The 27,665-nt window shown below is 41.9% G+C and overlaps 1 protein-coding gene across 4 annotated transcripts; it reads left to right on the forward strand.

Annotated features, from left to right (window-relative positions):
* The first annotated feature begins 1,143 nt into the window (after nt 1-1,143).
* lrrc61 (leucine rich repeat containing 61) lies at nt 1,144-27,435 on the forward strand. Of its 4 annotated transcripts, none has more exons than XM_048520882.2 (9): nt 1,144-1,325; nt 2,734-2,829; nt 5,207-5,353; nt 15,774-15,834; nt 15,970-16,055; nt 16,908-16,973; nt 19,629-19,724; nt 26,636-26,758; nt 26,894-27,435. In XM_048520882.2, exons 2-9 carry the CDS (start codon nt 2,763-2,765, stop codon nt 26,980-26,982), a joined length of 735 nt encoding a protein of 244 aa, XP_048376839.1. In that variant the 5' UTR covers nt 1,144-1,325; nt 2,734-2,762; the 3' UTR covers nt 26,983-27,435. The 4 variants fall into 4 exon arrangements, with proteins under 4 accessions (XP_048376839.1, XP_048376837.1, XP_048376836.1 ...); XM_048520880.1 differs by lacking the exon at nt 1,144-1,325 and adding an exon at nt 1,448-1,536; XM_048520879.1 differs by lacking the exon at nt 1,144-1,325 and adding an exon at nt 1,902-1,960.
* Nucleotides 27,436-27,665: the final 230 nt, after the last annotated feature.

Raw genomic sequence — 27,665 nt, forward strand, 5'->3', positions numbered from 1 at the left:
CCAAACAGAAACGTGCCAGGGAATTCCTGGAATTCCAACTGGAACTCCATCAACAGACACATTGAACCAGACCCAATACACACACCACTGAATAACAACTGGAAGTGATGCCGACCTCCCCAGTAAACCGAGGCACATAAATAACAAAGATAATGGGAACTGGAGATTCCAAGATAATAAAATGAGGCTGGATGAACACAGCAGGCCAAGCAGCATCTCAGGAGCACAAAAGCTGACGTTTCGGGCCTAGACCCTTCATCAGAGAGGGGGATGGGGGGAGGGAACTGGAATAAATAGGGAGAGAGGGGGAGGCGGACCGAAGATGGAGAGTAAAGAAGATAGGTGGAGAGAGTGTAGGTGGGGAGGGGATAGGTCAGTCCAGGGAAGACGGACAGGTCAAGGAGGTGGGATGAGGTTAGTAGGTAGCGGGGGGTGCGGCTTGGGGTGGGAGGAAGGGATGGGTGAGAGGAAGAACCGGTTAGGGAGGCAGAGACAGGTTGGACTGGTTTTGGGATGCAGTGGGTGGGTGGGTGGGTGGGTGGGGGGGAAGAGCTGGGCTGGTTGTGTGGTGCAGTGGGGGGAGGGGACGAACTGGGCTGGTTGAGGGAGGAATCTCCCCTTCCCCTACTGCATCCCTCAACCAGCCCAGTTTGTCCCCTCCCCCCACTGCACCACACAACCAGCCCAGCTCTTCCCCCCCACCCACTGCATCCCAAAACCAGTCCAACCTGTCTCTGCCTCCCTAACCGGTTCTTCCTCTCACCCATCCCTTCCTCCCACCCCAAGCCGCACCCCCCGCTACCTACTAACCTCATCCCACCTCCTTGACCTGTCCGTCTTCCCTGGACTGACCTATCCCCTCCCTACCTCCCCACCTACACTCTCTCCACCTATCTTCTTTACTCTCCATCTTCGGTCCGCCTCCCCCTCTCTCCCTATTTATTCCAGTTCCCTCCCCCCATCCCCCCCTCTGATGAAGGGTCTAGGCCCGAAACGTCAGCTTTTGTGCTCCTGAGATGCTGCTTGGCCTGCTGTGTTCATCCAGCCTCACATTTTATTATCACATAAATAACAAGCCGGGCAGAACACCAATGTTTCACTGGGGGCGCACTGCTGATACAACCTTAGCAAGGTGACAAAACATCCTGCTCAGTGAGCAAGTCTACAACCTCATCTACAAATCTTCTCAAAAAAAACTTTAAATCAAAATCTCAGTATTTAGAGATTATTTTGAACATCTTCAGCGCTGAGAGAGGATATTAACAGAAGAAATCCAGAACACTGGATACAGTCTGAGGATAAGGGTCCAATCATTTATGGCTGATGTAAGCACAAATTTCTTCATTCAAACGGACTGAGAATCGTTGGAATTCTCTTGCCTCGAGGATTGTAGCTGGTTGTTCCATTGTTGAAAGGGTGAGACAGGCTGTCAATTGGGAATTGGGGAGGGAAAGTGGAAGGGAAGGCTGAAATCAACAACAATTAATTGAGCAGCACTGAAGGTTGATGGGGCAAATGGTGTTCTTATGTCAAATAGTAAGTATTCCTTTCGGTTTACATTTTAAATATGTTTATACTCAAAATACTGTAAGTGAATGTTAAGAGCGTTACTAGTTACAAAATCAGATTAAATTATCTCAGGAGGATTGCCAAATTTGGTTGGACCTGTTCCTGGAGATTTGTTAGTTACATTATCTCCCGTCTTTATAAGTTATAAAACCACCTCTCTTTGTTTTTACTGCCTCTAAGTTTCGTTAGCAATCAATAAAGGTCTCTAAACACCCACCGGAGGGAGAACCTGTTGCTTCTTTCGTTCAGGCCTTCAGTATAGGGGGGTTAGCAACGCCTTCGGGGGCAGTCCTACTTTACGATACCAACGTAGCGGTCGGTTACCCCGGTGACAGAGTGGATCCTCCGGGGCCCGGACATGCGGGGATGGAGGTGAAAGACCGAGAGGGGAGTGAGTGTCCTCCAGACACAAGCTCAGGCTCGGACCCAAACCCTGACCCTCCCCGCTCCCGACTCTCCACGCTTCAGCCAACCTCTTCCTCCACCCCCAGGGGCTATCCCGCTCCGGCCACTCGCCCCCACCCTCGACCATTCCCTCTCCGGCCTCCCGACCTCCGACTCTCCCTGCTCCGGCCGCTTACTCACTGACCCCTGACCCTCCCCGCTCCGGCCACCTAGTCCCCTCTGACCCGACCACCTGTTCCTCGAACAGATCACTTTGACCCTGACCCTTCCCTCTCAGGTCATTTCTGCCCCCACTGACCCTCCCTGCTCAGGCCACTTTGGCAACTTAGTCCTTCCACCCTCCCCACTATGAAAAGGTCCCAGACCTTTCTGATTCAGGCCACTTGACCCTTCCAGTCACCAACTATCTGACCACCTGAACCTCAACTTCATCCCAACTATGAAGTCCCAACTATGAAGCCCCAACTTTCCCCCCCATTAATAGTTACCAATTTTCTATCTGATCCTGACCTCCAACCAGCGACATCACCCCTGATAAAATCCCTCCCTCTGACTACGTTACCTTGACTACCCCCACTAATCCAAATCCATCTGACCCAGACTCATATTCCTCACACCCACTTGATTTTGACCTCTGCCCCTCCACTCCCAATTACTTTAACACACAAACCACCCTCACCCAACCCCAACACATTACCACCTTTACCTCTTGATCTAATACTGAGCAAGTGTTCCTTTTCTGCATCTTTTTTCTTCCAGGTGATGAAAATGTGAAAGTCACAGTTCAGATGCTCAAATCCAGAACTGGACAATTTGAGTTGGAGTCAATTCTTTTTCTGAAGCTGAAGAATATTGGTGAGTGATGGGCAATTAGAACATTAGTGTGACCCATTATTCTGAATTTCTGTCAAACTGACAAGAGTTTGCGTCAGTTGCATCAGATTCATGTTGGTTTAATTTGATGCAGTGAAGTTACTTTCATTACAACATAATATCTAGTCACGATGGTCCAGTGGTTAGCACTGCTGCCTCACAGCACCAGGGACCGGGTTCGATTCCGACCTTGGATGACAGTGTGGAGTTTGCACATTCTCCGGGTGCTCCAGTTTCCTCCTACAGTCCAGAAATGTGCAGACTGGGTGGATTGGCCATACTAAATTGCCTGTAGTGTTCAGGGATGTGTAGATTAGGAGAATGGGTCTGGGTGGGACGCTCTGAGGGTTTGTGTGGACCTGTTGGGCCGAAGGGCCTGTTTCTACACAGTAGGGATTCTATGAATATATTGTTTATTTCTGTAGCTGTGCTCCTGTTATACACTACAGTGCCTTGTACTTTTGTGACTTATTAAAAAACTTTGTAACTAATAGATTACTGTTTGAAGTGCAAGGGTGTTTTGTATACAGAATAGTAACTAAATTTACATCCAGTAAAAAGCCAAAACCAACAGAAATAAACATCTAGATAACTTGTCTCTTTGCAGGTGATAGTAGGGGCTAAATCTTGTTCAGGATACCATAAAGCCTTCCCTTTAGTTTGCATTCTACCACATGATCCTTTCTAATTGGCAGATGTGGCTTCGGTTTAACTCCTCAGCTGCAAGTCTCTAATTAGCACTGTAATTAGGAGGTTGTTAATCATGGAAATATGGTCTTTATCTGAGTTTAATAGAAAACTGACATTACTATATTCTCTTGCTGCTGATTTAATATTTGCCTGAGTAAATCTGAGGATAAGCTAAATTATCAATGGTAATATAGTGAATTTATATGAACCTATAACTAAAATACTATGTTATGCTAAAAATATTAATTAACTGCTCAATTCTCCTTTGCAGCAATTCAATGCGGGAACAGGAATTGCCCTCTCAGCCTTTTGCCACCTTGCCATATTCTCTACATTCATACACTTATTTTTGAAAAGCACATCTTTTCTTCCCCTCTCTCCCTTTTTCAAAAATTATTTGCAATTATCTCTGCCTTAATTGGTTGGATTATAGGTCATCCCTTCAATTGTCATTCAGCAGTTAAAACTTTACTCTCACTGCCTGACAGTCTTGATCACCTGCAGAGGCCTATTATTCAGCCTGTTGACAGCTTGACAAGCATCAAGATCTTGAGACACTCCATTCACACCATTAGTATGATTTTTTCGATGTCTGATTATAAATTCTGTGCCTGTATGTCGTCTCCTTACTTCAGCTGATGATTTCGGCAGCATTCCAAAAGCTTGTGATTTCAAATAAACCTGTTGGACTATAACCTGGTGTCGTGTGACTTCTGACTTTCTCCTCCCTTTTGCTGGTCTCCTTTATGCTCTCCTCCCCCTACTTTTTTTTCTTGGCTGTGTATGTTGTGTAACAGAGGAGACAGTAGAGCTGTGGTAATGTCATTGGACTGGTTATCTAGAGGCTACGGCTAATGCTTGGGAAGGGGATTCTCATCAGAGAGGCTGGTATAATTGAACTAATTGGTGGAATTGAAAGCTCTTATCAGTAAGGGGGAATAAAAATAATTGATTGTCATCAAATCCACTGAAGACCTTTAGGAAAAGAAATCTGCTATCCTTACCCACTTTGGCCTACGCAACAGCAATGTGGTTGACTCTTGACTGTCCTTCGCAATGGCCTAACAAGCTGGTCAATTCAAAAGTAATTTGAAATTGGTGACAAATGGATAGCTGCAGCCCATCAAAGAATAAAGGAAACAAAGTTTCCCTGGCAGGAGAGTATAACTAATCACGCTGTGCTTTAAAGTCAGTTGCTGTGAAATATTGTGGATGATCCACTGTCTTTTGAGGCCTCCTGGGAGAAGTGTAGTAATTTCAGCACAGAATGTGGCCAATTAGCTCTTCATATCAGTGCTTGTCATACATCTATGCACCTAAGTTCAAATTAGTATCTTGTCATTCAGCAATCTCAACACACTTCCACCTCTGCCAAGTGCAAAGTAATTCATTTCCTCTGGCCCACTTTTTAACCATTCTTTATTATAAACCAGCAATCAATACTGAATAAAATAAAACTAGACTTTTTTGACCGCTTTCATTAGCACCGGACTGGACTTTGTTGCCAATTAAATTCTAACAATTTAACCATCCTACAGTTTGCAATATCCAATATTAGAAAGTAAAAGCAGAAACAAAATTAATTAAAATGGAAGAATATTCTTCAATTTAAAGATTTGCCAAGAATAAATGCAAAAAGAATGATTATTTCTGGTCTTGTTCACTGCAGGGATCAGCAATCTTGGGTGTATTGGAGACTGTGTAAATGTAGAAAGACTGGACTTGTCAGGAAATGACATCTCAAATCTCTCCCCTCTCTCATCACTGAAAATTCTGGCAGTGCTCAACCTGTCAGCCAATCGGATCTCAAATGTTGGTAAGCTGACTGTCTTGATCCACAAACAACAATGTGACAAGCTTTACATAGACCAGGAAGTTACATCTGTTCAGCAATTCCCACAATTGTAAACAGAGGCAACACAGCTATATGCATTAGAAATAGGTCATTCAGCTCCTCAAACCTGAGCCTGCATCAATCAGATGGTTAATGGATGATCTGATTGTAACCTCAACTTCACTTTCCATCGAAGTACTTTTGGATCCCTTGACAATCAAGAACAGTGTGTCTGTTTAGTTTGTCTCAAAAAGACAAACTCCTTGCATGTCCTAATGATTTGTGCAACTCTTGCCACTGAACAATCCTGAACACCATTGAGAAGGATGACAAAGGAATGCTAGCCAGACTTGTTTGAAAGATTTATTTAGCAGTTTACCTGTCCAGCAGTCGCATGAAACTTTCACAGCCAATGAAGTACTTTTGAAACGTAATCGCTATTGCAATACAGGAAAGGCAACAGCCAATTTTCACTGAGCAAGTTCCAGTAATGAGCTGATAATCTATTTTTGTGATATCAGTAGAGGAATAGATGTTTGCCAAATAATAACTGGGAATAATGCACCACTGTTCTTTGAAATAGTGCTGTGGAATTATTTGCATTCTTCCCAAGCCAAATAGGGGCAGGAGTAGGCCATAGCACAGGTGATCTTTGACCTCCATTTTGTTGAATACCCATATCCTTTAAATCCCTCTTGAGACAAGAAAATACCATTTTTGCTCAAAACTCTTCCAGCACAAACATCTTCCACAGTGTGACTAATAAAATGTTATGCAATGGGTAACAGGAAATTAAGGCCATCAAAATGTCAATGTTGGGATCAGATAAAGGTCAAGGAAAGTGAGTTCCTTTATGATTCCGAGTGAGCTGTAAAAATACTTTTCAACCTACCGTTCTCTAATAAGTTGTGGAACCTGGCCATCTTTTGGAGGTATTACCTCTTGAAATACTTGACTGTCATTTTCAGAATGTTATACTCAGCAAGTATTTTTTCAACAGGCTTATTTAACACTGAATCATGTGCAATTATTAATTATTTGACCTGTGTATCACATGAGCGACAATGGCTTGTATTCTTCTTGAGGGGAGAAGAATACTGCTCGTGTTGTCGGAAAGAACAGCTGAAATAGAAGAAATGATATGATTGGATGGGGGAGGAAGAAGAAAACCTCTGGAGGGCAAGTCATAAAATGCGACCTTGATATTCAAAGGTGCTTCAAAAGTATCAAGTGGTAAATGGAATGATGTGATTCAGAAATCCGAACATTAACAAAGACTGTCTGTGTGTATCTCTAATTGAGTGATTTTGTTGTTAGAAACTACAGCAATTTCAAATACTGAAGAAGCAGCAGGGGTTCAATATTGAGACATCTGTTTTAAAGACATTGTGACAGTTGATCTTGGTATAGATTAGGACGATGCTGGTGATTGTAACAGATGGCAAACCTGACACTATACCAATTGTTGTAACTTCAAACACAGACATGAGATGGTTTGGTGACAGTGGTTGCTGCCTTAGTAGATATAAAGAGTAATGATTAGACCAATAGGATAGAAACATAGGAAAAGCCTAAATCTAGCTTGTTTCTTAGTTGCATGATGCAATGAAATTGGATTTGTTGAGTACATATAACACTTGGTATCAATGAATAGACACAGATATGAGCAGAGGAAAATAGTGAGACCAATTGTCAGTCAATGCAACACAAAGCAACATCATAATTAGTGCTTGAACTGAGAAAGAAACAAAATTGGATAGGCTTCAAATGAGTTAGTATAGACACAGTGGACTGAATGGATAACTTTAAAAGGCATCTGGAAAGACACATGGACAGACAGGGAATGGAACAATACTGACCATGTGCAGGTAAATGGGATTAGTTTAGAATGGAACGATGGCTGACACAGACAAGGTGAGCTGAAAGGCCTGCTCCTGTGCGGCCCTGTTCTATATTCCCTTGCAATGAGGGAGGAGTTTGGGAAGCATGAGATCTAAAATTATCCATTCCCTGAAATTCATGCTGACAGGTACCACATGGTAGCTTTCAAGATCATCTCTTCCATAATCTCCCTCAGGGTTGATTACTCTCTCATTGAAATAATGTTTCCACAGATTAGTTGTGAATTTTCTGTCTTCAATCACAGGCCATGACCTCTGTTTCTACAGTGCTGAAAGAGGTGGAATAGCTTGTTATCATCGACAATATCTGGATGGTTTCTGGAATCTGAGATGTTAATGAATGCCATGAAACCCTGACCAAGTTACAACAGTCATGTTCCTGCTCTAACAGGCCTTCACCGAGTTTACACTTTTCAGGATTTCACAGCAGCAGTACTGGGATGGCCAAAACTGTGTGTCGTATTGTAGAGGTAAAGTTGTCAAAGAGATGACTGGTGGTGGTTTAACCTGAGGGTTACCACGCCTCAGGCAATGGAAGAGGTTGGGAAGGAGAGCCCTTCATGGCAACCACAGCCAGTACCGCAATTGAACCCATGCTGTTGGTGTCACTCTGCAACCTAAATCAGTCATTCAGTCAACTGAGCTAAACTACCCACTCCCACCCCAACTAAAGTATTGTAAAGGCAATTAATGATTTATAAAGCATCATAGGTTCCCTGGCTGATTCACTCTGCATTGACCTTTTAGTGAATTCCAACATTGGATTTGCTTTCTTCACTTCCATTGAGTATTGTTAGTAATGGCAATTCATTGTCAGTCATGACTCCCAGGGTTGGTCTTTGCTACACATTATTTTCTTTCCATTTTGAATTGTTTCCTATTTGGACAAGCTGCTATGCATCATATGCGGGCACCAGAGAGGCAAACTGTGGAGCTGAGGCCACATGAAGATCAACCATGATCTTACTGAATGGTGGAGCAGGCTTGAGAGGCAGAATGGCTTACTTCTGCTACTCAGTCCTATGATTGAATAATATTTGTGTGATGTTTCCAGGTTATTTCAGAGAGCTCACCAATTTCACAGGCCAACTTTGTAGGGTAGGTACCAGTCTATGTTTTAGAATAATGCAAAATGGAGTGAGTCCATTCAACCTACTGTGCCTGTACTAACTCATTGAAAAACTTATCCAATTTTGTTTTATTTCTTTCTCCTCCTACTAATGTTAGTGCCCCTGTGCTATACTGACTGATATTGACAGTATATACATAAGGAATCAAAATTCAGATGTTCCTGGACTACTACAAACATTGTGCAGAGTGTATGTTTGCAGAGCCTTCAGTGCAGTCCCAAAGCTTGGTTCTAGATGATTCTAGTCTTAATGACACCAAATAAAATGTTGAATATAGCATATGCTAAATTGTGTCAGGAAAGTATTTCCATTTAGAATCTAACCTGTAGTTATTATGTCCCTATATGATGGCTTTTCATTGAGATTTGTTTTTTCAGATTGTGTCTTGTCTTCATAGTTGAACAGTGATCAGAGAAATGAATGAACTGTTTCTAAATTATTAAAATCTGGTTTCAGCACCTCATTCCTCATTAGCTGAATGCGCTGCAAGTTGGTGCGGAATTTACAAGAAGCCTGATTAGACATGTACTTATACAGAATGAAGACTTCAGCGGAACGCTGAGTCACTTTGGTTTGCCTAGGGGCTCCTACTCAGAAGAAACCTGATGCTAGCATTTTGCTTTGTTCAAAGTCCAAATGGTTTTGGCATGATAGTTTTGTGTTGATTTGAAGCTTCTGTGCCCGCGGTTTCTATAACAGAAGAGGGTATTCTTGACTAACAACTAAGGGATCAGGAGTTATAAGCACTGCCGTACCTGGAAAGCTAGTAGATCCTGCATTCATATAGTGTCTCACATAGCATGAGTACATTCTAATGCATGTCATTGCCAATGAAGTAACTCCAAAGTATAATTTAGGAAACACATCAGCCAATTTATGCACAGTGGGCTCCCAAAGACAACAGTGGTGCAATAAGATTGAGAGACAGATTTTGCCTGGATTTTAATGTTTGCCTGAGAAGAATGTATTTTCCTCTTGCAGAGAGGTTTTCTTTCTTTGCAGAAGGATACCTTTTAAGCATAGAAATATAGAAAAAGTTACAGGAGTGGGCCATTTGTCTGTTTGAGCCTGCTCTGCCATTCAGTGTGATCATGGCTGATCATCCAACTCAGTCACTTGATCCCACTTTCTCCCCATAACTTTTGATCCCTTTATCCCTAAGTTATCTAACTCGTTGTAAACATTCAACATTTTGGCCTCAACAGCTTTCTGTGGCAGAGAATTCCACAAGTTCACTATTTCTACATGAAGAAATTTCTCATCATCTTTGTCCTAAATGCCCAACTCCATATCATTAGACTGCAATGCCTGGTTCTGAACTCATAGAATGATACAGGACAGAAAAGGTCCTTCAGCCCATTAGGTCTGAACCACCAGTGGAACACTAAATCTACATCAGTTTCACTTTCCAATAATCAGCCATAGCCTTGAATGTTATGATATTTCACACTCCTATCCAGATACTTTTTAAAGGATGTGAGGTTGACTGCCTCAGCTACACTCCCAGACAGTGCATTCCAGATCACCACCTGTCAGTGGAAAACTTTCCTGTATTTTTCTCTAAACCTCCTGCTTTGCACTGTAAACGCATGCCCTGTCAGTACTGACCTTTCAACTAAGGGAGCAGCTGCTTTCTGCTCACTCCGCCCATGTCCCTCATAAACTTATATACCTTTATCAGTTCCCCCTTAACCTTCATTGCTCCAAAGAAAACAATCATAGGTATAGATAGAGTAGACAGCCAGAGACTTTTTCCTAGGGTGGAGTAGTTACTACTAGAGGGTATAGTTTTAAAGTGAGTGGAGGTAGAGGTAGGGGAGAAGTGAGAGGTATGTTCTTTACGTAGAGAGTGGTTGGGCTGTGGATTGCATTGCCGGAGAGGGTAGTGGAGTCGGTCTTATTAGGGGCATTTACGCAGCTATTAGATAGGCATGTGGATGATAGTAAAAGGTAGGGGTGGATATACCTTAGGATTAGGGTAAAAGTTCAGCACAACATCATGGGCTGAAGGGCCCGTACTGTGCTGTACTGTTCTATGTTCTATCTCAGCTTATCCAGCCTCTCATCATAGCTAAAATGTTCCATATCAGGTAACATCCTGGAGAATCTCCAAAGTACCCCTCTCCCACACCTACCCAGTGCAATCACATCCCTCCTATAGTGTGGTGAACAGAAATGCACAGAGTATGCCAGCTGTTCCCTAATCAATGTTTTGTACAGCTCCAGCATAATTCTTTGCTCTTATAATCTCAGCCTCAATTGATAAAGGCAAATGTGCTGTGTGTGCTCTCTTAAGAACCCTGTTAACCTGTCCTGCCACCTTCAGGGATCTATCAGCAAGCAACCCAAGAACCCTTTGTAGGATCTTCCCTGTTTTTAACCTGCCTAGCCCTGTTATTCTAGGTATCTATGAAATCCTATCTCATTCTTCTGAACGCCAGCAAATATAGTCCTACCTTATTCAGTCTCTCCTCATAAGTCAGTCCTGCTATATTGGAATCTGGCTAGTAAACCTTCCAATGTAAACCCACTGAGCAAGCAGCAGACATTTTGTCACACCAACAGTAGCAAGCATGACTTGAATAAAATGGCAGTAAAAGCAGCATTGTGGAGGTGGTCCATCAATTTGAAACATAAATGGACTTGTCTGGTGTAGGCCGGGGATGTTTGTCCTCTCACTGAGTGTGAAAACACTTCACTTGTAGTGTGTTTTTTTCTTTTTTAAAATAACTTTGACAATGCAACATGTTACAATGAATGTGCAAAAGAAAGGGCTTTATTTCTGCTACAGCTGACAAGGGTGAACAAACTTATAAACATTATTGCCAGAAATTACAGTCCAAGTTAAAATAATGAAACATACCAATCAATATTTGATTGGAGATAATGGGAACTGCAGATGCTGGAGATTCCAAGATAATAAAATGTGGGGCTGGATGAACACAGCAGGCCAAGCAGCATCTCAGGAGCACAAAAGCTGACGTTTCGGGCCTAGACCCTTCATCAGAGAGGGGGATGGGGGGAGGGAACTGGAATAAATAGGGAGAGAGGGGGAGGCGGACCGAAGATGGAGAGTAAAGAAGATAGGTGGAGAGGGTGTGGGTGGGGAGGTAGGGAGGGGATAGGTCAGTCCAGGGAAGACGGACAGGTCAAGGAGGTGGGATGAGGTTAGTAGGTAGCTGGGGGTGCGGCTTGGGGTGGGAGGAAGGGATGGGTGAGAGGAAGAACCGGTTAGGGAGGCAGAGACAGGTTGGACTGGTTTTGGGATGCAGTGGGTGGGGGGGAAGAGCTGGGCTGGTTGTGTGGTGCAGTGGGGGGAGGGGATGAACTGGGCTGGTTTAGGGATGCAGTGGGGGAAGGGGAGATTTTGAAACTGGTGAAGTCCACATTGATACCATATGGTCCGACCCCACCACCCAAGACATTTTTCCATCCCCTCCCCTGTCTGCTTTCCGGAGAGACCACTCTCTCCGTGACTCCCTTGTTCGCTCCACACTGCCCTCCAACCCCACCATACCCGGCACCTTCCCCTGCAACCGCAGGAAATGCTACACTTGTCCCCACACATCCTCCCTCACCCCCATCCCAGGCCCCAAGATGACATTCCACATTAAGCAGAGGTTCACCTGCACATCTGCCAATGTGGTATACTGCATCCACTGTACCCGGTGCGGCTTCCTCTACATTGGGGAAACCAAGCGGAGGCTTGGGGACCGCTTTGCAGAACACCTCCGCTCAGTTCGTAACCAACAACTGCACCTCCCAGTCGCAAACCATTTCCACTCCCCCTCCCATTCTCTTGATGACATGTCCATCATGGGCCTCCTGCACTGCCACAATGATGCCACCCGAAGGTTGCAGGAACAGCAACTCATATTCCGCCTGGGAACCCTGCAGCCATATGGTATCAATGTGGACTTCACCAGTTTCAAAATCTCCCCTTCCCCCACTGCATCCCTAAACCAGCCCAGTTCATCCCCTCCCCCCACTGCACCACACAACCAGCCCAGCTCTTCCCCCCCACCCACTGCATCCCAAAACCAGTCCAACCTGTCTCTGCCTCCCTAACCGGTTCTTCCTCTCACCCATCCCTTCCTCCCACCCCAAGCCGCACCCCCAGCTACCTACTAACCTCATCCCACCTCCTTGACCTGTCCGTCTTCCCTGGACTGACCTATCCCCTCCCTACCTCCCCACCTACACCCTCTCCACCTATCTTCTTTACTCTCCATCTTCGGTCCGCCTCCCCCTCTCTCCCTATTTATTCCAGTTCCCTCCCCCCATCCCCCTCTCTGATGAAGGGTCTAGGCCCGAAACGTCAGCTTTTGTGCTCCTGAGATGCTGCTTGGCCTGCTGTGTTCATCCAGCCCCACATTTTAATATTTGATTGGGCCTGGCCAGGCACCGCCCCCCCCCCTCCCCCCCACCCGACCCCGGGTCTTGTCCAAGTTAATGCTTATGCTGACTCATGCATTTGAGTCTAGTTCAAACTAAAATTAATTGCATTAAATTGGAATCTGATGCCAGGAAAATTATGGTCCATTCATTGGTGGCAGTATGGTGGATGAGTGGGTAACACTGCTGCCTCACAACACATGGACCAGGGTTCGATTTTACCCTTGAGTGACTGTGGATTCCACATTCTCCCTGTATCTGTATGGGTTTCCTCCAGGTGCTCCGGTTTCCTCCCACAGTCCAAAGATGTACAGATTAGGTAGATTGGCCATGATAAATTCCCTGTAGTGTTCAGGGATTTTCAGGCTAGCTGCATTAGCCATAGGAAATAGGCTGGGGGTATGGTCCATATGAATGGAATGCTCTTCGCAAGGTATGCATGGGCTTGATGGGCCAAATAGCCCACTTCTGCACTGTAGGGATTCTATGATTTTATTTGGAGTTTGTGTCTTAGCAGAGGTAGTGGCAGTTATTGAAGAGCATTTAATCATCACGACGCATTGTGACAGGAGCTCCCGGGAGACTTCATTTGAAACTCCAGTGTAGTACTGGTGTAATGCTCCAGTTCAAGATGCAAATAGGACTAGATTAATTTAGGATATCTGGTTGGCGTGGGCAAGTCGAACCAAAGGGTCTGTTTCCATGCTGTACAGCTCTGTGGCACTATGCTGCCTCTGTGTGATGAGATGTTACACCTATTGTCTGATTGGGTTGATGTGAGAGATGCATTGCACTACTTTCAAGAATAACTATGATGTCAGATGCCCTGGTCATAGAGATGCGTAGGTTTCTGGGAAACATGCAGTTTTAATGTCAAGACATTTTTGCGCAAACGTGATGACTAGAAAGGCAAAATAGCGTGGATATGGAAATATAGAGTCATAGAGCTGTACAACTTGGAAACAGACCCTTCAGTCCAACTCTTCCATGCTGACCAGATATCCTATATTAATCTAGTCCCATTTGCCATATCCCCCTGAATTCTTCGTATTCATATACCAATTCAAATGCCTTTTAAATGATGTAATTGTACCACTTCCTCTAGCAGTTCATTTCATACACGCACCAGCCTCTTTGTGAAAAAGTTCCCCCTTATGTCCCTTTTAAATCTTTTGCTTCTTACCTTAAACCTATGCCATTTATCTAAATTAAACTGCATCTGACATTCATCAGCCCATTGGCCCATCTGTTCAAGGTCTTGTTGAATTCTGAGGTAACCTTCTTCACTGTCCACTACACCACCAATGGTGTCGTCTGCAAACTTACTAACCATGTATCCTATGCTCACATCCAAATCATTTACATAAATGATGAAAAGCAGTGGACCCAACACCGATCCTTGTGGCACACCACTGGTGTTACTCCAGTCTGAAAAGCAATCCTCCACCACCACCACCACCAGCTGTCTTCTACCTTCAAGCCAGTTATATATCCAAATGGCTAGTTCTCCCTGTATTCCATGCAATCTAACCTTGCTAGTCAGTCTACTATGGGGAACCTTGTTGAATGGCTGACTGAAGTCCATATAGATCACTGCTCTGCCTCCTTCAATCTCTTCATTATTGAAATTAAAGTAGAAAGTGCTAGAGAGACATGACAAGTCTGGCAGCATCTGTAGAGTGAGACAGAGTTGACATTTTGAGTCCAATATGAATTATTTTTTTCAGAACCTTCAGTCCTTCTCCAGCTCCAAAGAGGAGGCATGTTGGAATTGAAACATAGACTCTGTTTCTTCCACAGATGTTGCCCAGACCTGCACTTACTGTTATAGTACACAATCGTGACTTTTTGCCGTTAGTTGAATGTTATTGTTCCTATATATAATGCTCTCACTTGCAACACTGCATAGTAGGGTAGATAGCCTGTAAAAATAGATGGCATTTGCATAGATGCAGATAATCAGATTGTGTGCTACAGTTAGGTAGTAGAATATACTGACAAGATTGGAACTACTCCTGTCAGTTACTCACAGGCTAAACTAGCACAAACATTACGTGATAGCATTTTCCCAAGAGGCAAAGATGAAAGGAGATTCTCTGTTATTCTTAAACTTCCTGGGCTGGATGGGGTAAGCATGGGTAGTGGTGGCAAAGCGTCAGATAAATTATGTGTATTGACATGATAAAGAGTTTAGGAAACAGAATGGTTGAATCAAATACTATGACAAGATTAAAAATTAGGTTTGATTCACACAAAGTAAGGAACCAGTTGAAAAGAGATTGAGAGAAGGTGTGTGTGACTCCAACAAGGTCCAAATGGCCTCCTGCTTGTTGTAGAAGATTTAATCTTTATCACAGTTGGTCCATTTTAGTATTGCCTTTTTTGGGGCATCTACACATTTCACTCTATTGATCATCTGTGATAGCCTTTTTTTTAAAATAGAGCACTCTGCTCCTGAATGGTATGAATAGATTTTGAAGAAAGTTCTGCTATGGATTTTCAGATCACCAATTGTATTAAAATCCCTCTCTGTTTGAAGGTTCTGGAGCTGGGAATGTAATCATTCCACAAGGAATCCTAAGATTAGAAATAAGTTGCTCATATAAGTGTCATTTACTCTGAACATAAATCCAGAAAGGTTTTCATGACTAGCATATGCATGAGAGTTCTGATCTGCTCCCGCGCAGGGTTTGGTAACAAAGGTGCGCAACTTTGAAGGTTCTGAATCACTCCCAACTTGTCCCCTCCCATACTTTCTAGTCTGCCTTTCCCCTCCACCTCCCAACCCCACACTCCTTTCTCACACACTCACTCACATACTCAAACTCACATATACCCTGATCCCCACCAGGGTGTGTAGTGATGGGTGCCACCTTCAATTTGGAAAGAGCAGTATCAGTCACAGTGAAAAATCGGCATTCTTTAATCTCTACTTTTGAGAGACGTTTAAGAAGACATTTTATTTTGCTATCGTAGATCCCCTACGCTCCTGTGAAAACCTACAAAACCTCAATTTATCAGGAAACCTAATTGGCAGGTAATTGTGTGATTTTTTTTGCCTTTTATGTAGTGTTTAAATTGTGTTCTATACATTCCCATATTCGGCAAATGTTGCTGCATTTAGGTATTGCAACGTTAAGCAAAATCTTGCTTTTAAATACCTGTCTTGTAGTGTCGATAGTCTTCTTTCCCTCTCTGAGCTGAAGAATCTGGAGATGATTCGATTGAAAGACACTGTTTGCAACTTTAGTAATCCAGGTAACTTGTTTTACGCTGAATAATGGTTCAGTTTCTGTCAATTTTACTTCTGAATCAGAAGATCATAGATTTTCCTAGCAAAAACCTGGGCGAACAAGTGCATTGCTTAGGGAGTGCTGCATAGTTAGAGGTTGAGTCTTTCAGATGTGATATTCAATTGAGGCCCTACCTACTTTATTGGGTGCATATTAATGGTCTTGTGGCACTGCTGTCTTAAATAGGAACAGGGAAGTTATCCCAGCCAATATTTATCTTCAACTAACATCATTAAGACAGACTAACTAGTCATTCCCACATTATCAGTTGTGGGATCTTGCTGTGCATTAATTGATTGCCACAGTTTCAAACATTGCACAGTAGCAATAGTTCAAAACAGAAAGTACCTCAGTAACTGTAGAACACTCTGACATCCTGAGGTCATGATGACTGAAGATAAATGGAAGTCTTTTAATCTTTGAAAGCAATAAAATAATTGGACACAAATCTGGATAATTCCTTTCCTGATATGTTTCTTCGTCTGTGTAAGTGGCAGAATTGCATCAGTCGAGAGGCAGGAGATAAATCTTCAGCCTTCGATTATTTATGGTGCCTTGGCTGCAAGTAATGATGCAAGGTTAAAGGAAGGGTGTCTCATTTAAAGCTACTTAGTCACCGTGTAATGGTGCCTGTACAAATGTAATGCAGCATATATTTTATATGTGAAGTTAAAACGTTTTTAAAGGATAGAATAATTTCTGCTTCCATGGTAACACCTTGTTGGCACTGTAAAATGCTCAAGTCAAATGCAAAAGTTTTTGCATCAAAGCCAATCATTTTTACAGTAAGATATGATGGTGAAGTCTTGTTTTTCAGTTTGTATGAACACTGCGTATCACAGTACAATGTTGGAAATCTTTCCGAAAATAAAATGCTTAGATGGTGAGTAAACCTTCTGTATTACAGTTTACAACACAGTCAAATTTGTTTTGTTTTTAAGTTTGGATTGCAATGTAGCAGCTTTACTAATTTCCACAATGCTTAGGCCTCCATTGGGGCCACTTTTGGGCGCTCTGAGAACCTGGCAGAAAAGGGGAGTTGAGGCCTAGGGCAGTCAGCCATGATCTAATAGAATGCCAGGGCAGACCTGAGGGGCAGAATGACCTACTGCTCCTGTTTCTTACGTTCTTACGGATAAACAGATACTGTTGCAGCTGTGGTACTGGATTAACAACCTACAAGCTTGAATTTGAAAACATGGATTAGATAGTTGTTAAAATTTAAACATGTGAAATGTCCATAGGCAACTCTTTTCTCTCTCAAATCAGCCTTTTTGTGACTGCAAGATTGACTCTGACTGTTCCTTGTGGTGATCAACCAAGTTGGGCGGCATGGTGGCTCAGTGGTTAGCATTGCAGCCTCACAGCACCAGGGACCCAGGTTCGATTCCAGCCTCAGGCAACTGTCTGTGCAGAATTTGCACATTCTCCCCATGTCTGCGTGGGTTTCCTCTGGGTGCTCTGGTTTCCTCCCACAGTCCAAAGATGCGCAGGCTGGGTGGATTGGCCACGCTAAATTGCCTATAGTGTTCAGGGGTGTGTGGGTTGTAGGGGAATGTGTCTGGGTGGGATGCTCCGAGGGGCGGTGTGGACTTGTTGGGCCAAAGGGCCTGTTTCTACACTGTCGGGAATCTAATCTAAAAATGTTTGACAAGGAGAAGATTCCAATAACCTTTTGCAAACTCCCCAATCATCTCGTACACAAATCTACAGCAAGCACCATAAACTTGAAATCAAGATAGAATCCACATTCTCAGCTTATGTTCAAGATACAGCAGTACAATTATGAGACAATGCCAAACAGATGAGGCAACGGAACTACACCACCTACAAGCACACCAAGAACAAGAAACGGAAGAAACTTGGTATCGTCACCAGCAATAACCAAGTCTCCCCAAGTACCACAGTTGAAAGCAGTATTACCACGGGAAAATCCATCGTCAGCTTGTCTGACCACACCCTTCAACTAGACCAGATCGAAGTTCTCAGCTGAGGACTCAATTTCTGCCCCACCACCAAAATGGACCCCATCAGATTTCAGAGGAATTCTTCAAAGTTTCCTCCACCAGTCCAAAGATGTGTAGGTTAGGTGGATTGGCCATGCTAAATTACCTGTAGAGTTCAGGGATCTGTAGATTAGATGAGTGTGTAGGGGGATGTGTCTGGATGGGATGCTCTGAGGGTCATGTGGAGTTGTTGGGCTAAATGGCCTGTTTCCACATTGTAGGGATTCTATGATGATAATTCTACGATCTATGATTCATCAGCTGCACTCGTAAGGTAGCATCTCACCCAGATACAGCGCTATGCCATCTGTGTTCTCAAGACCAATCGCAATATTGTCATTAAATCAGCAAAGGAGGAACTATCATCATACAGAATAAAACTGACTACTGTATGGCTGCTTCAGCAGCTGAACAACCGGAACACTACAGACAACTACCTGCTGATCCGAACAAAGAACGCATCTGTCAACTGAACAGACTGGTCAAGACTTTTGATCCAATCCTTCAGAATTTCCCTACGCACTCTCATCCCACGTACAGCCCCCAGGAGACTTCTACTGCCTTCCAAGGATACACAAAGTCGACACACCTGGACGTCCCATCATATCAAGCAATGGGACCCTGTGTGAGCACCTCTCTGGCTATGCCGAGAGTGTTTTATAACCCATTGCACAAAGAACCCCCAGCTTCTGTTGCAACACTACAGATTTCTTAAAGAAACACAGCACCCACGGATCAGTCAAACCAGGAACTTTACTCGTCACGATGGGTGTTTCAACACTCTACACCAGCTTCCCCCATGATGATAGCATCACCGCAACAGCATCACTACTCAATACCACCCAAGTGCTAATCTCCAGAGGCCATCCTACAACTCATCTACTTCATCCTCGACCACAATGTCTTCACGTTCGACAACCAATTCTTCATCCAGACACAAGTAATAGCCATGGGGACCAGATTTGCTTCCCAATATGCCAAAGTCTTCATGCACAGGTTTGAACAAGATTTCTTTGCTGCACAGAACCTCCATCCAACGTTATACTCCCGATACATTGATGACATTTTCAACCTTTGGACTCATGGCGAGGGATCACCTGAAACAACTACGTAGCAATATCAACAAGTTTCATCCCACCATCAGACTTACCATGGACTACTCTTTAGGATCAGTCTAATTCTTGGACACCGACATCTCCATCAGGGATGGATACCTTACTCTACTGCTTTTGACTGAATATTTAAAGTTAGAGAGTGATCATTGCACTTGCACGGAAGTAGAGTTTTTAAAAATTGGAAAGTTCCATGTTGGCGGGAGAGCTGTTTCTGGTAAAACATTTTCTCCCTGTTCCATTACAGTTATTTGTTCTGGTGATATTCACAGCTTCTATTTTATATCATTGATGTGAAATAATTCAAATTGTGCAGTGAATGAATTTGATTCTTTTTGTTCTTTCAATTGAATTAAAAAATTAAAATATTGAGACACTTGAGGCTTTAAAAGTAGTTTTTTCTTCTGTTTTTATTTGCAGGGGAGAGGCTATCAGGAAGGGGTAGCGATTTGTACCAGCTCTGCAAAGAGATGGATGATTCTCTAAAAGGTTTAGTGCCTTTTTATTGTAATATTGGTAAGATTATAAATGGATGTGTGTTTTTGCTTTCAACCCAAGTGAGTGCTGACAATGAATCAGAGCCTGAACTCTTTAAGTTGAGTGCTTTTTGGTTCTGTGCTTCTAATTAAGTTTCTTTCATTGTAACCCTGATCTAGTTTATTTCTCTGGCACCTTGCTATTTTTATTTCTATATTTTCAGGAGTGTGATTTTGTTTCGTAATTAAAGTAACCTCACTGTCATTTGAGCAAACCTTGTTTTAATCCTTTGATGGTTAAATAACTTGGCCAATTATTTTTCCAAGCAATGTTTTGACTTTTTTTTCCTAATCTCCCACAGTTTTAATAAACAATATTGTAAGGTGTCGCTCTTGGCAAGTTAGTAAACAGGTTTTTTTTAATAACATTGGGAATGTTTGATAATAAAGTGCTGGAGGTGTTATTAATAAAGTATGACAAGACTAGTGTTATAGGGAATGTGTTCAACATTTATAGGATGTTATCAGTTTCATATCAGAGAGGCTTGTTGTAGAGCAATATAGCACTGAAAGTCACCATTCAGCCCTAAATTTTGTGATTTGTTTGTAACTTTCTGCAGTTCAAATGCTTAAGACAGATCCTGTTCACACTGGAATCTATTTTTAGGAGTTTTCTTCCCATAGTTTGATTACACTTCACTTTATTTTTAGCAGTACTGTTCTTTATCTTCCTGTACGTGTGCCTTATTTTAAAGTTGACGTATCTGTTCTGTTGCATTTCTGTTTCTATTTTTCTAATACACCGGTTCAGAAATGTTATTACCTCTGGAGAGGTGGGACTTGAACTCGACCTCCATGCCAGGGTAGGGACACCACCACCACTACGAATCTTCTCCTCAAAACCTGTCCACCATCTACAATACACAAGTCAGGAGTGTTACAGAATACCCTCTGCCTGCCTGGATAATCACAGCTTCAACAGCACTCAAGCAGGACAAAGCAGACTGTTCGTTTGAAACCTTATCCACCTTCTTCAATACTCACTCCGCCAGCACCTGCACAGTAGCAGCAATGTGTACCATCTACAAGATGCAGTACAGTGACTCAGCAAAGCTCTTTGGATAGTATTTTCTAAACTGGCAAATTCTACATCTGATGAGGACGAAAAGCATGGAAATGCCTCCACTGCAAGTTTCCTTCCAACCACACATCATCCTCACTTGGAAATGTATCAGCCATTCCTTCACCATTACTGGGTAAAAGTCCTAGAACTCCCACCCTTTCTGTGCTGTGGGTGGCCTTACTCTGTAAGCAGTGAAGTGGTTTAAGGAGACAACTCACCACCTTCTCAAGCGCAATTAGGGGTGGACATCAAATGCTGCCCCAACCAGGGACACCCTCATTCCACAAGCAATTTTTTTTAAAGTTTGTTATTGAAAACTAGGTGCATTCAACCTTACCATATTTGTAGCAAGTTTTATCTTGTGTTGTTGCTTATCCTCCTTATGTTGACAACTCATTCTAATGTTTTTAAAAAGAACAAGAGCATGACTGCCCCAAAACACACACAAGTATCTGTACAGATGCAGTACTGATGTTCCAAGTGCCAATAATGTGATATCGTCCAATTACTCAGTAAACTTAAATCATTAATATTAAGATTTCTGCCTTTTAAAATTTATTAAATGAGCAATCAAGGAGAACTAATTGGAAATGTCAAAGATTGGTTTTAGTTATAAAATGAAAGTTAGGAAATAGATCACGCAAATGTATAGTACAAATTATCAACTCACTTTACAGAAGTACAGATTTGGAAAAACTAAAGGTAGCTCTCTTTTTTCATCTGGAACTATATATACACCACCCTTCTAATTTAGAATTTTCTTTGTTATGTGAACACCTTGGTGAGTAATCAAGAAGTAGCAGGCCCCTGGCTGGAAGGCAGACAATTACGAGAAACTGTGAGGTTCCATAGTGTCTCTTTGGGCACCCTGAATAAGTCACACATATGTCCCACAGAAAATACAGATTGATTTTTTTGAGGATATGATAAATGTACATAGGTGCATATATATTTTATCATTTTTAAATGTTTTGTTTTATATTTTTATTTAATATTTTATATTTCATATTTTATATTTTAAATGTAGGAAATTTCATAAATAACTAATTTAAAAGGCTCCGCCTTTGAGGAGATGTTGCAGTTTGTGTTTTGAATTGCATCCCCACCACAGCATGTGTTGGGATATCAAAAGCAGGGAGAAATGGGTCTGTAATGCAGCCTGCCCCATTTTCCAACCATGTAAATGATTCAAATGTAAACTCAGATGAGATGTGCTGTACCATATGCAGTGTAATGGTGTGTCTTGAGTGTTTAGAGGAATCCCCTTAGACCTTCCAGCTTCTGAAGAAATGCCATACTCATGAAGAGAAAAGAAACACAGCAGCAAATAGTTTATAGAAATGCAATACTTTATGTAGAATTGTTGACCTCTGATGTAGCATTTATTTTTCCAGCTCTCTGACAGGTTTTGTTGCTTCAGTTCTCTGTATAATATGTAAATGAATGTGTTGTGTCATAGAAGGGAAAAGTGTAAATCACGTAATGACTGGAGGCATTCTCAGGACAACCCTAGAGCAGAACACAAAGCCATTCAGCTCACTGTCCAGCATTGTGGAAGGATTTTATTTTGGTTTTCCTTTAACTTACAAACATTGTTGACCACTGATGGCATCACTGGCAAGATGCCAACTGCTTAGATTTCTACGGCCATTTCAGAAGGAGGTTAAGAGTCAGCCACATTGGTGTGAGTCTGGAGTCATATGTAGGCCAGGTCAGGTAAGGACTTCTTTCCCTGACAGGCATTACTAAACCCATGAACTGTTATAACAATTATTGATAGTTTCATGGTCACCATCACTGACACTATCTTACATTTCCAGATTGATTATTTTTTAGAATAAAGTGATAGTCAATTAAACCAAATCAGCCTCACTATCATTGGATTCACAATACCGTGAAATTAAAACCTCCAAATTGCTCCATTGTTCCTAAACAGACTTTATGAATAATAGACCTTGGATACCAAGTTTATAACTGAAACAAAAATTAACATTTTATTATTAATGTAACTTTACCAAACTCAGATAAGCAATCAATTGATCATAATCCCTGCTCTCACACAGACAGGCAGGTACAGTTGAGGGATAAATTACAAAGAAAATACTGTGCCATTTCAGTAAACTGTTTCCAATGATGAATACCAGGCCTTCATGAAGTCCAACGAAATGATTTATTCACAGGCAGGTAGAATTGTACATCTTGTTTGAATTCTGAAGTCGCTGGTTAATGCAAACAGTTTCAGCAGATTCCTTGAAATATTTACTTATCTCTCACAGACCGGAATGCTTTGCTGAGAACATTCAACAGCTCGATAACTGGATAAAAAAAACCAGAGAGAACAAAACACAGAAGCCTCCAAAAATCGCTCTCATGCCAAAACCCAGTCAGAATCATTTTCTGATGTTTTCAATCAAAATTCTGTGGTTGCCTAAGGTTTAGCACTGGTCCTTCTTTAATTGACGGCTCAGTGCTGATTTGTTTACGGTATCCTTAGATCAGTAATTAAGTTAGTGTCATAGACTTATTCAGCATGGAAACGTACCCTTCAGTCCAATTTGTCCATACTGACCAAGTTTTCCAAACGAAAACTAGTTCCACTTGCCTGCATTTGGCCCATATCTCACTAAAACTCTCCTAATCATGTACCAGTCCAAATGTCTTAAATGTTGTAATATACATGCACCTACCACTTCCTCTGGCAGCTAATTCCACATATGAACTACCTTCTGTGTGTAAAGGTTGCCTGTAGGTCCCTTCTTAAATCTTTCTCCTCTCACCTTAAAAATATGCCCTCCAGTTTTGAACTCTGCTATCCTACATAAAAGACCTTTGCAATTCACCTTATCTTTGCCCCTCATGATTTAAAAACTCCTATACGGACACCCTTCAACCTCCCATGTTCCAGCCTTTTAACTCTAAGCCTCCAGTCCTGCAAACATCCTTGTAAATCTTTTCTGAGCCATTTCCAATTTATTTATATCTTTCCTGTAATGGGTGACTAGAACTGTACACAATTCTCCAAAAGTGGCCTCACCAACATCCTGTACAACTTCAACGTGACGTCCCACTCCTATACTCAATGGTCTGAGTAATGAAGGCAACTTTCAAAGAACTATGTACCTGAACGCCTAGGTCTCTTTGTTCAACGACACTACCCACGGCCCCAACTGCAACATCTCTGCATTCTCCTCACAGCTCACCCTTCCACCCAGCTTTATGCCATCTGCAAATTTTGAGATATTACGTTTAGTTTCTTCATCTTAGTCATTTCATTTATACTGTAAATAGCTGGGTACCTAGTACCAATCCTGTTGAACTCCTGCTATTCAGAAGAAGACCCATTTATTCCTGTTGTTTATTTCCTGTCTGCTAACCAGTTTATATGGTTATAGGAGGATGGGTCTGGGTGGGATGCTCTGAGGGCTGGTGTGAACTTGTTGGGCCGAAGGGCCTACTTCCACACTGTAGGGATTCTATGATTCATTAACTGTATAAGCCCTGCAGTTTTTTGTTTTACCAAAATACACTACCTCACATTTATCCAGATTAAACTCCATCTATTGGCCCAATTGATCACAATCCCTTTGTAATCTTCGAAAACCTACTTCCTTGTTGGCTATATCATCAATTTTGGTGTCATCCAGACTTAATAACCATGCCTCCTAAATCCACATCCAGACTGTTTATATAAATGACAAACAACAGTGGACCCAGCACCAATTCCTGTGGAACATCACTGGTCACAGACCTCCATTACCGCCCTCTACCATCAAGCCAATTTTGTATCCAATTGGCATGCTCTCCTTGAATGCTATTTGATCTAACTTTACTAAACAGTCGACGATGCAAAACATTGAAGGCTCTTCTAAAGTCCATGTAGACAATGTTGTCTATCTTTTTGGTCACATCCCTAAAAAAACTCAATCAAGAAATCATAATTTCCCACACACAAAGCCATGCTAACTACCCCTAATCAATCCTTGACTCTCCAAATACATGTAAATCCTGTCCCTTAGAATCCCTTCCAACAACATGCCCACCGCTGATGTCAAACTCACTGGTCTATAGTTCCTAGGCTTCTTACAGCTTTCCTTAGATTTGTATTGTCTTACTGGTTAGTTCCCAAAAGCAAACATTTGTCTTTGGTTTCATGTTTAAAACAGGCTACTATTCAAAATTTAACTCTTAACTTCAACCCACAGTTCTAAACCAATTAAAAGAGAAAAAGACTAACAGTGAGGACTTCTACATAATTGAATTTAAGTTCTGACAGCTGCCTTGACATGACTTGAACCAATAGTGTCAGTGCATTGGTCAAAACCACTGGATTGTCTGTACATTATCACAAAACAACCATCTATTTTCAGAATATCTGTGGTCACATATAACCTGCAATTATTTGAGTGGAATCCCATTTCTATTCATGAAAGTATTGACAGGAGCTCCCAGGTGGCCAGGAATTAAAGAACTCCACCAACCCCAAGTGTAGCCTCCCACCTTCTCCCTCCCACCCTTCACCAAACCCACATACATTTTGTTCCTCCACACATAGCCTCCAAATCTTGTTAGCCCATGTCTGATAACCCTCTCTGGTTTTCCTGTCAAAAATCCAGGCAGTGTGGCTATCTTCTTCCTGGGGCCTGCTTCCAGTCCCAGCAGAACTCATTATCACATCCTGATGCTATTGAGACTACTGGAGCTGCTAGCCAAATAGACTAGACAGGCTTTCTCATTCTCCCCTTACTCTCCTCTCTCATTTGGATTATGATTCTTTTGTTTGATCACATGTGCCTCACTGCCTAGTCCATCATTTATTGCCTGAACTTTGAGACGGTGGTGGTAAGCTACTTCATGAACCAGTACAGTCCATGTGCTGTATGAACCCCCACAGTACTGACAGCAAGGAAGTTCCAGGATTTTGACTCAGTAACACTGAAGAAATGACAGATTTCCAGGTCAGGATGATGTGTGACTTGGAGAGGAACTTGCATTTGGTGGTGTTCCCATGTGTCTGCTGCCTTTGTCCTTCTCGATGGTAAGGATTACAGGTTTGGATGGTGAAAGAATTCAAGTGAGTCATTGCAATGCATCTTGTAGATGGTACACAATGCTGCTACTGAACAATCAGTGGTGAAGGGAGTGGATGTGGTGCCAGTCAAGCAACTGCTTTATCATGAGTGTGTCATGCTTCTTGAGTGTTATTGAAACTGACCTCCTCTAGGGAAGTAACAAATATTTGGACATAAAATGGACAAGCATTGTATTGAAATTCATGTTTGATTATTCTTTTGTGTAGAGTCTGGAATGTTTTCCCACTTAAACATTTTAGCGTGTGTAAGCATATTTCTCGCTCGTGAGCCACACTAGATGTTGTCATCAATTTTGCTAATGTTTTGCATTTGACAATGCTGATACAATCTGGTACATTAGAAATTTCCTAAAGTTGGTCCTTGCTGGGGGAATAACATCTGTAATTGAAAGTTGTAACCAGCAGTTGGTAGTGTAGCTCCATATTATCACAGGATTTCATTTTCTTGACACACCAAAACTATTAAATAGAATTATTTAAATGTGAAAAAATTGTTCACTGTCATGGAATATGAAGAAATAGAACTTTATGAAGAAGAGTATGGGGTGTTCTCCTTTGCTAACATTAATCCCTCAACCAACATTGCTGTGGTGACAGATGGCTATGTGCATATTAGCTGCTGGGTTTCCTACATTGCAATGATGATTAGCCTTCAAAAGTAATTTGACAATGAGGTGGTTTTGGACATTGTGAAGTTGTGAAAGGTGCTACTTAAATCCAGTTTTGCTCTTATTTTCAGAAATGTGCAGCAGCGGTCATGTTGGTGAACTACCTGATCACAAAAAATGGGTTGAGGACAATTACTGGGAGCTCAAACCAATACAGAAAACTCAGCTGAATGAAGCCGTTGAGAAGTTTTATTGTAAGGGCTCTTCCCCTGTTGTTTGACTGACTGTACAATTTGGTGATTCTATTTTAAATGTAATTCTGACACTTTAAAACCTCAGTTACATTGTTAAATACTAATTATTCTGACATACTTATTTTTAATACATAGATATTTTGAAGGAATGCAGAGAGCTCAACAATAAGGCTGCTGATGTCATTGAGAAAACAGAAAGGACACTAAGTAGTGGGAAGGAATGAAACACACAGTAACCACAGTTACAAAACCGTGTAACTGTGAACCTGAAGTCTTCTCATCTGAATTATTTTTATTTCCTGTTCAAACCAAAGAAAGGGATGGTCCTTTAAAATTCTGATTGTTTTCTGAACAAATATTTAGGTGTGGTCAGTCATGAAAATGTGCCTCTTTGCCTTAGCCTCAGTAGTAGCTAAAACCACTGGTCTGTTTGTACTGGAGAGAGATGCCTATGGTCCTTTATGGACAATGGCTGATCATCTAAATAATTACCTTTAAGTGAAGTGTTTACAACTTGAAGCCATGAAAATAGAACATTATGGACCAAGGAAGACATCTAACCTACATGGATTTAAATCTGTTTCTCTACCTCACTTTTGACTGACAACATTGTATGTTTATCAATTTTACGCTTTCTGGACCCAATACTGTTACTTTTTTAGTCATTCACTACTGTAAAAATGCAATAAAATGATTTAATTCTGCTTAAAACTTGGAAATTTGACAACTTAGCTGGAACAAATTATTTATGTAGTGATTAAATGAAGTGATTTAATTCACCTTTGTTGTGCTGTATCTTGAAGTACCACACCCATATTAAATTCAGACTGAGGCTTAAGGAGCAGGATTGCCTACTGTTGCTCCTAGTTCTTATGTTTCACTACTCAGAAGACTTTCAATGACAGTA

This window comes from Stegostoma tigrinum, chromosome 36 (assembly GCF_030684315.1).
Source record: "Stegostoma tigrinum isolate sSteTig4 chromosome 36, sSteTig4.hap1, whole genome shotgun sequence".
Classification (NCBI taxonomy): Eukaryota; Metazoa; Chordata; class Chondrichthyes; order Orectolobiformes; family Stegostomatidae; genus Stegostoma; species Stegostoma tigrinum.

What these genes read in the sequence shown, in the direction of transcription:
- lrrc61 (XM_048520879.1), top strand. Translation starts at nt 1,936, where the DNA reads ATGGAGGTGAAAGACCGAGAGGGGA. An exon ending in CAATCGGATCTCAAATGTTG is followed by an intron (nt 5,354 to 15,773) that starts GTAAGCTGACTG and finishes TTGCTATCGTAG; the next exon opens with ATCCCCTACGCTCCTGTGAA. An exon ending in TTGCAACTTTAGTAATCCAG is followed by an intron (nt 16,056 to 16,907) that starts GTAACTTGTTTT and finishes CTTGTTTTTCAG; the next exon opens with TTTGTATGAACACTGCGTAT.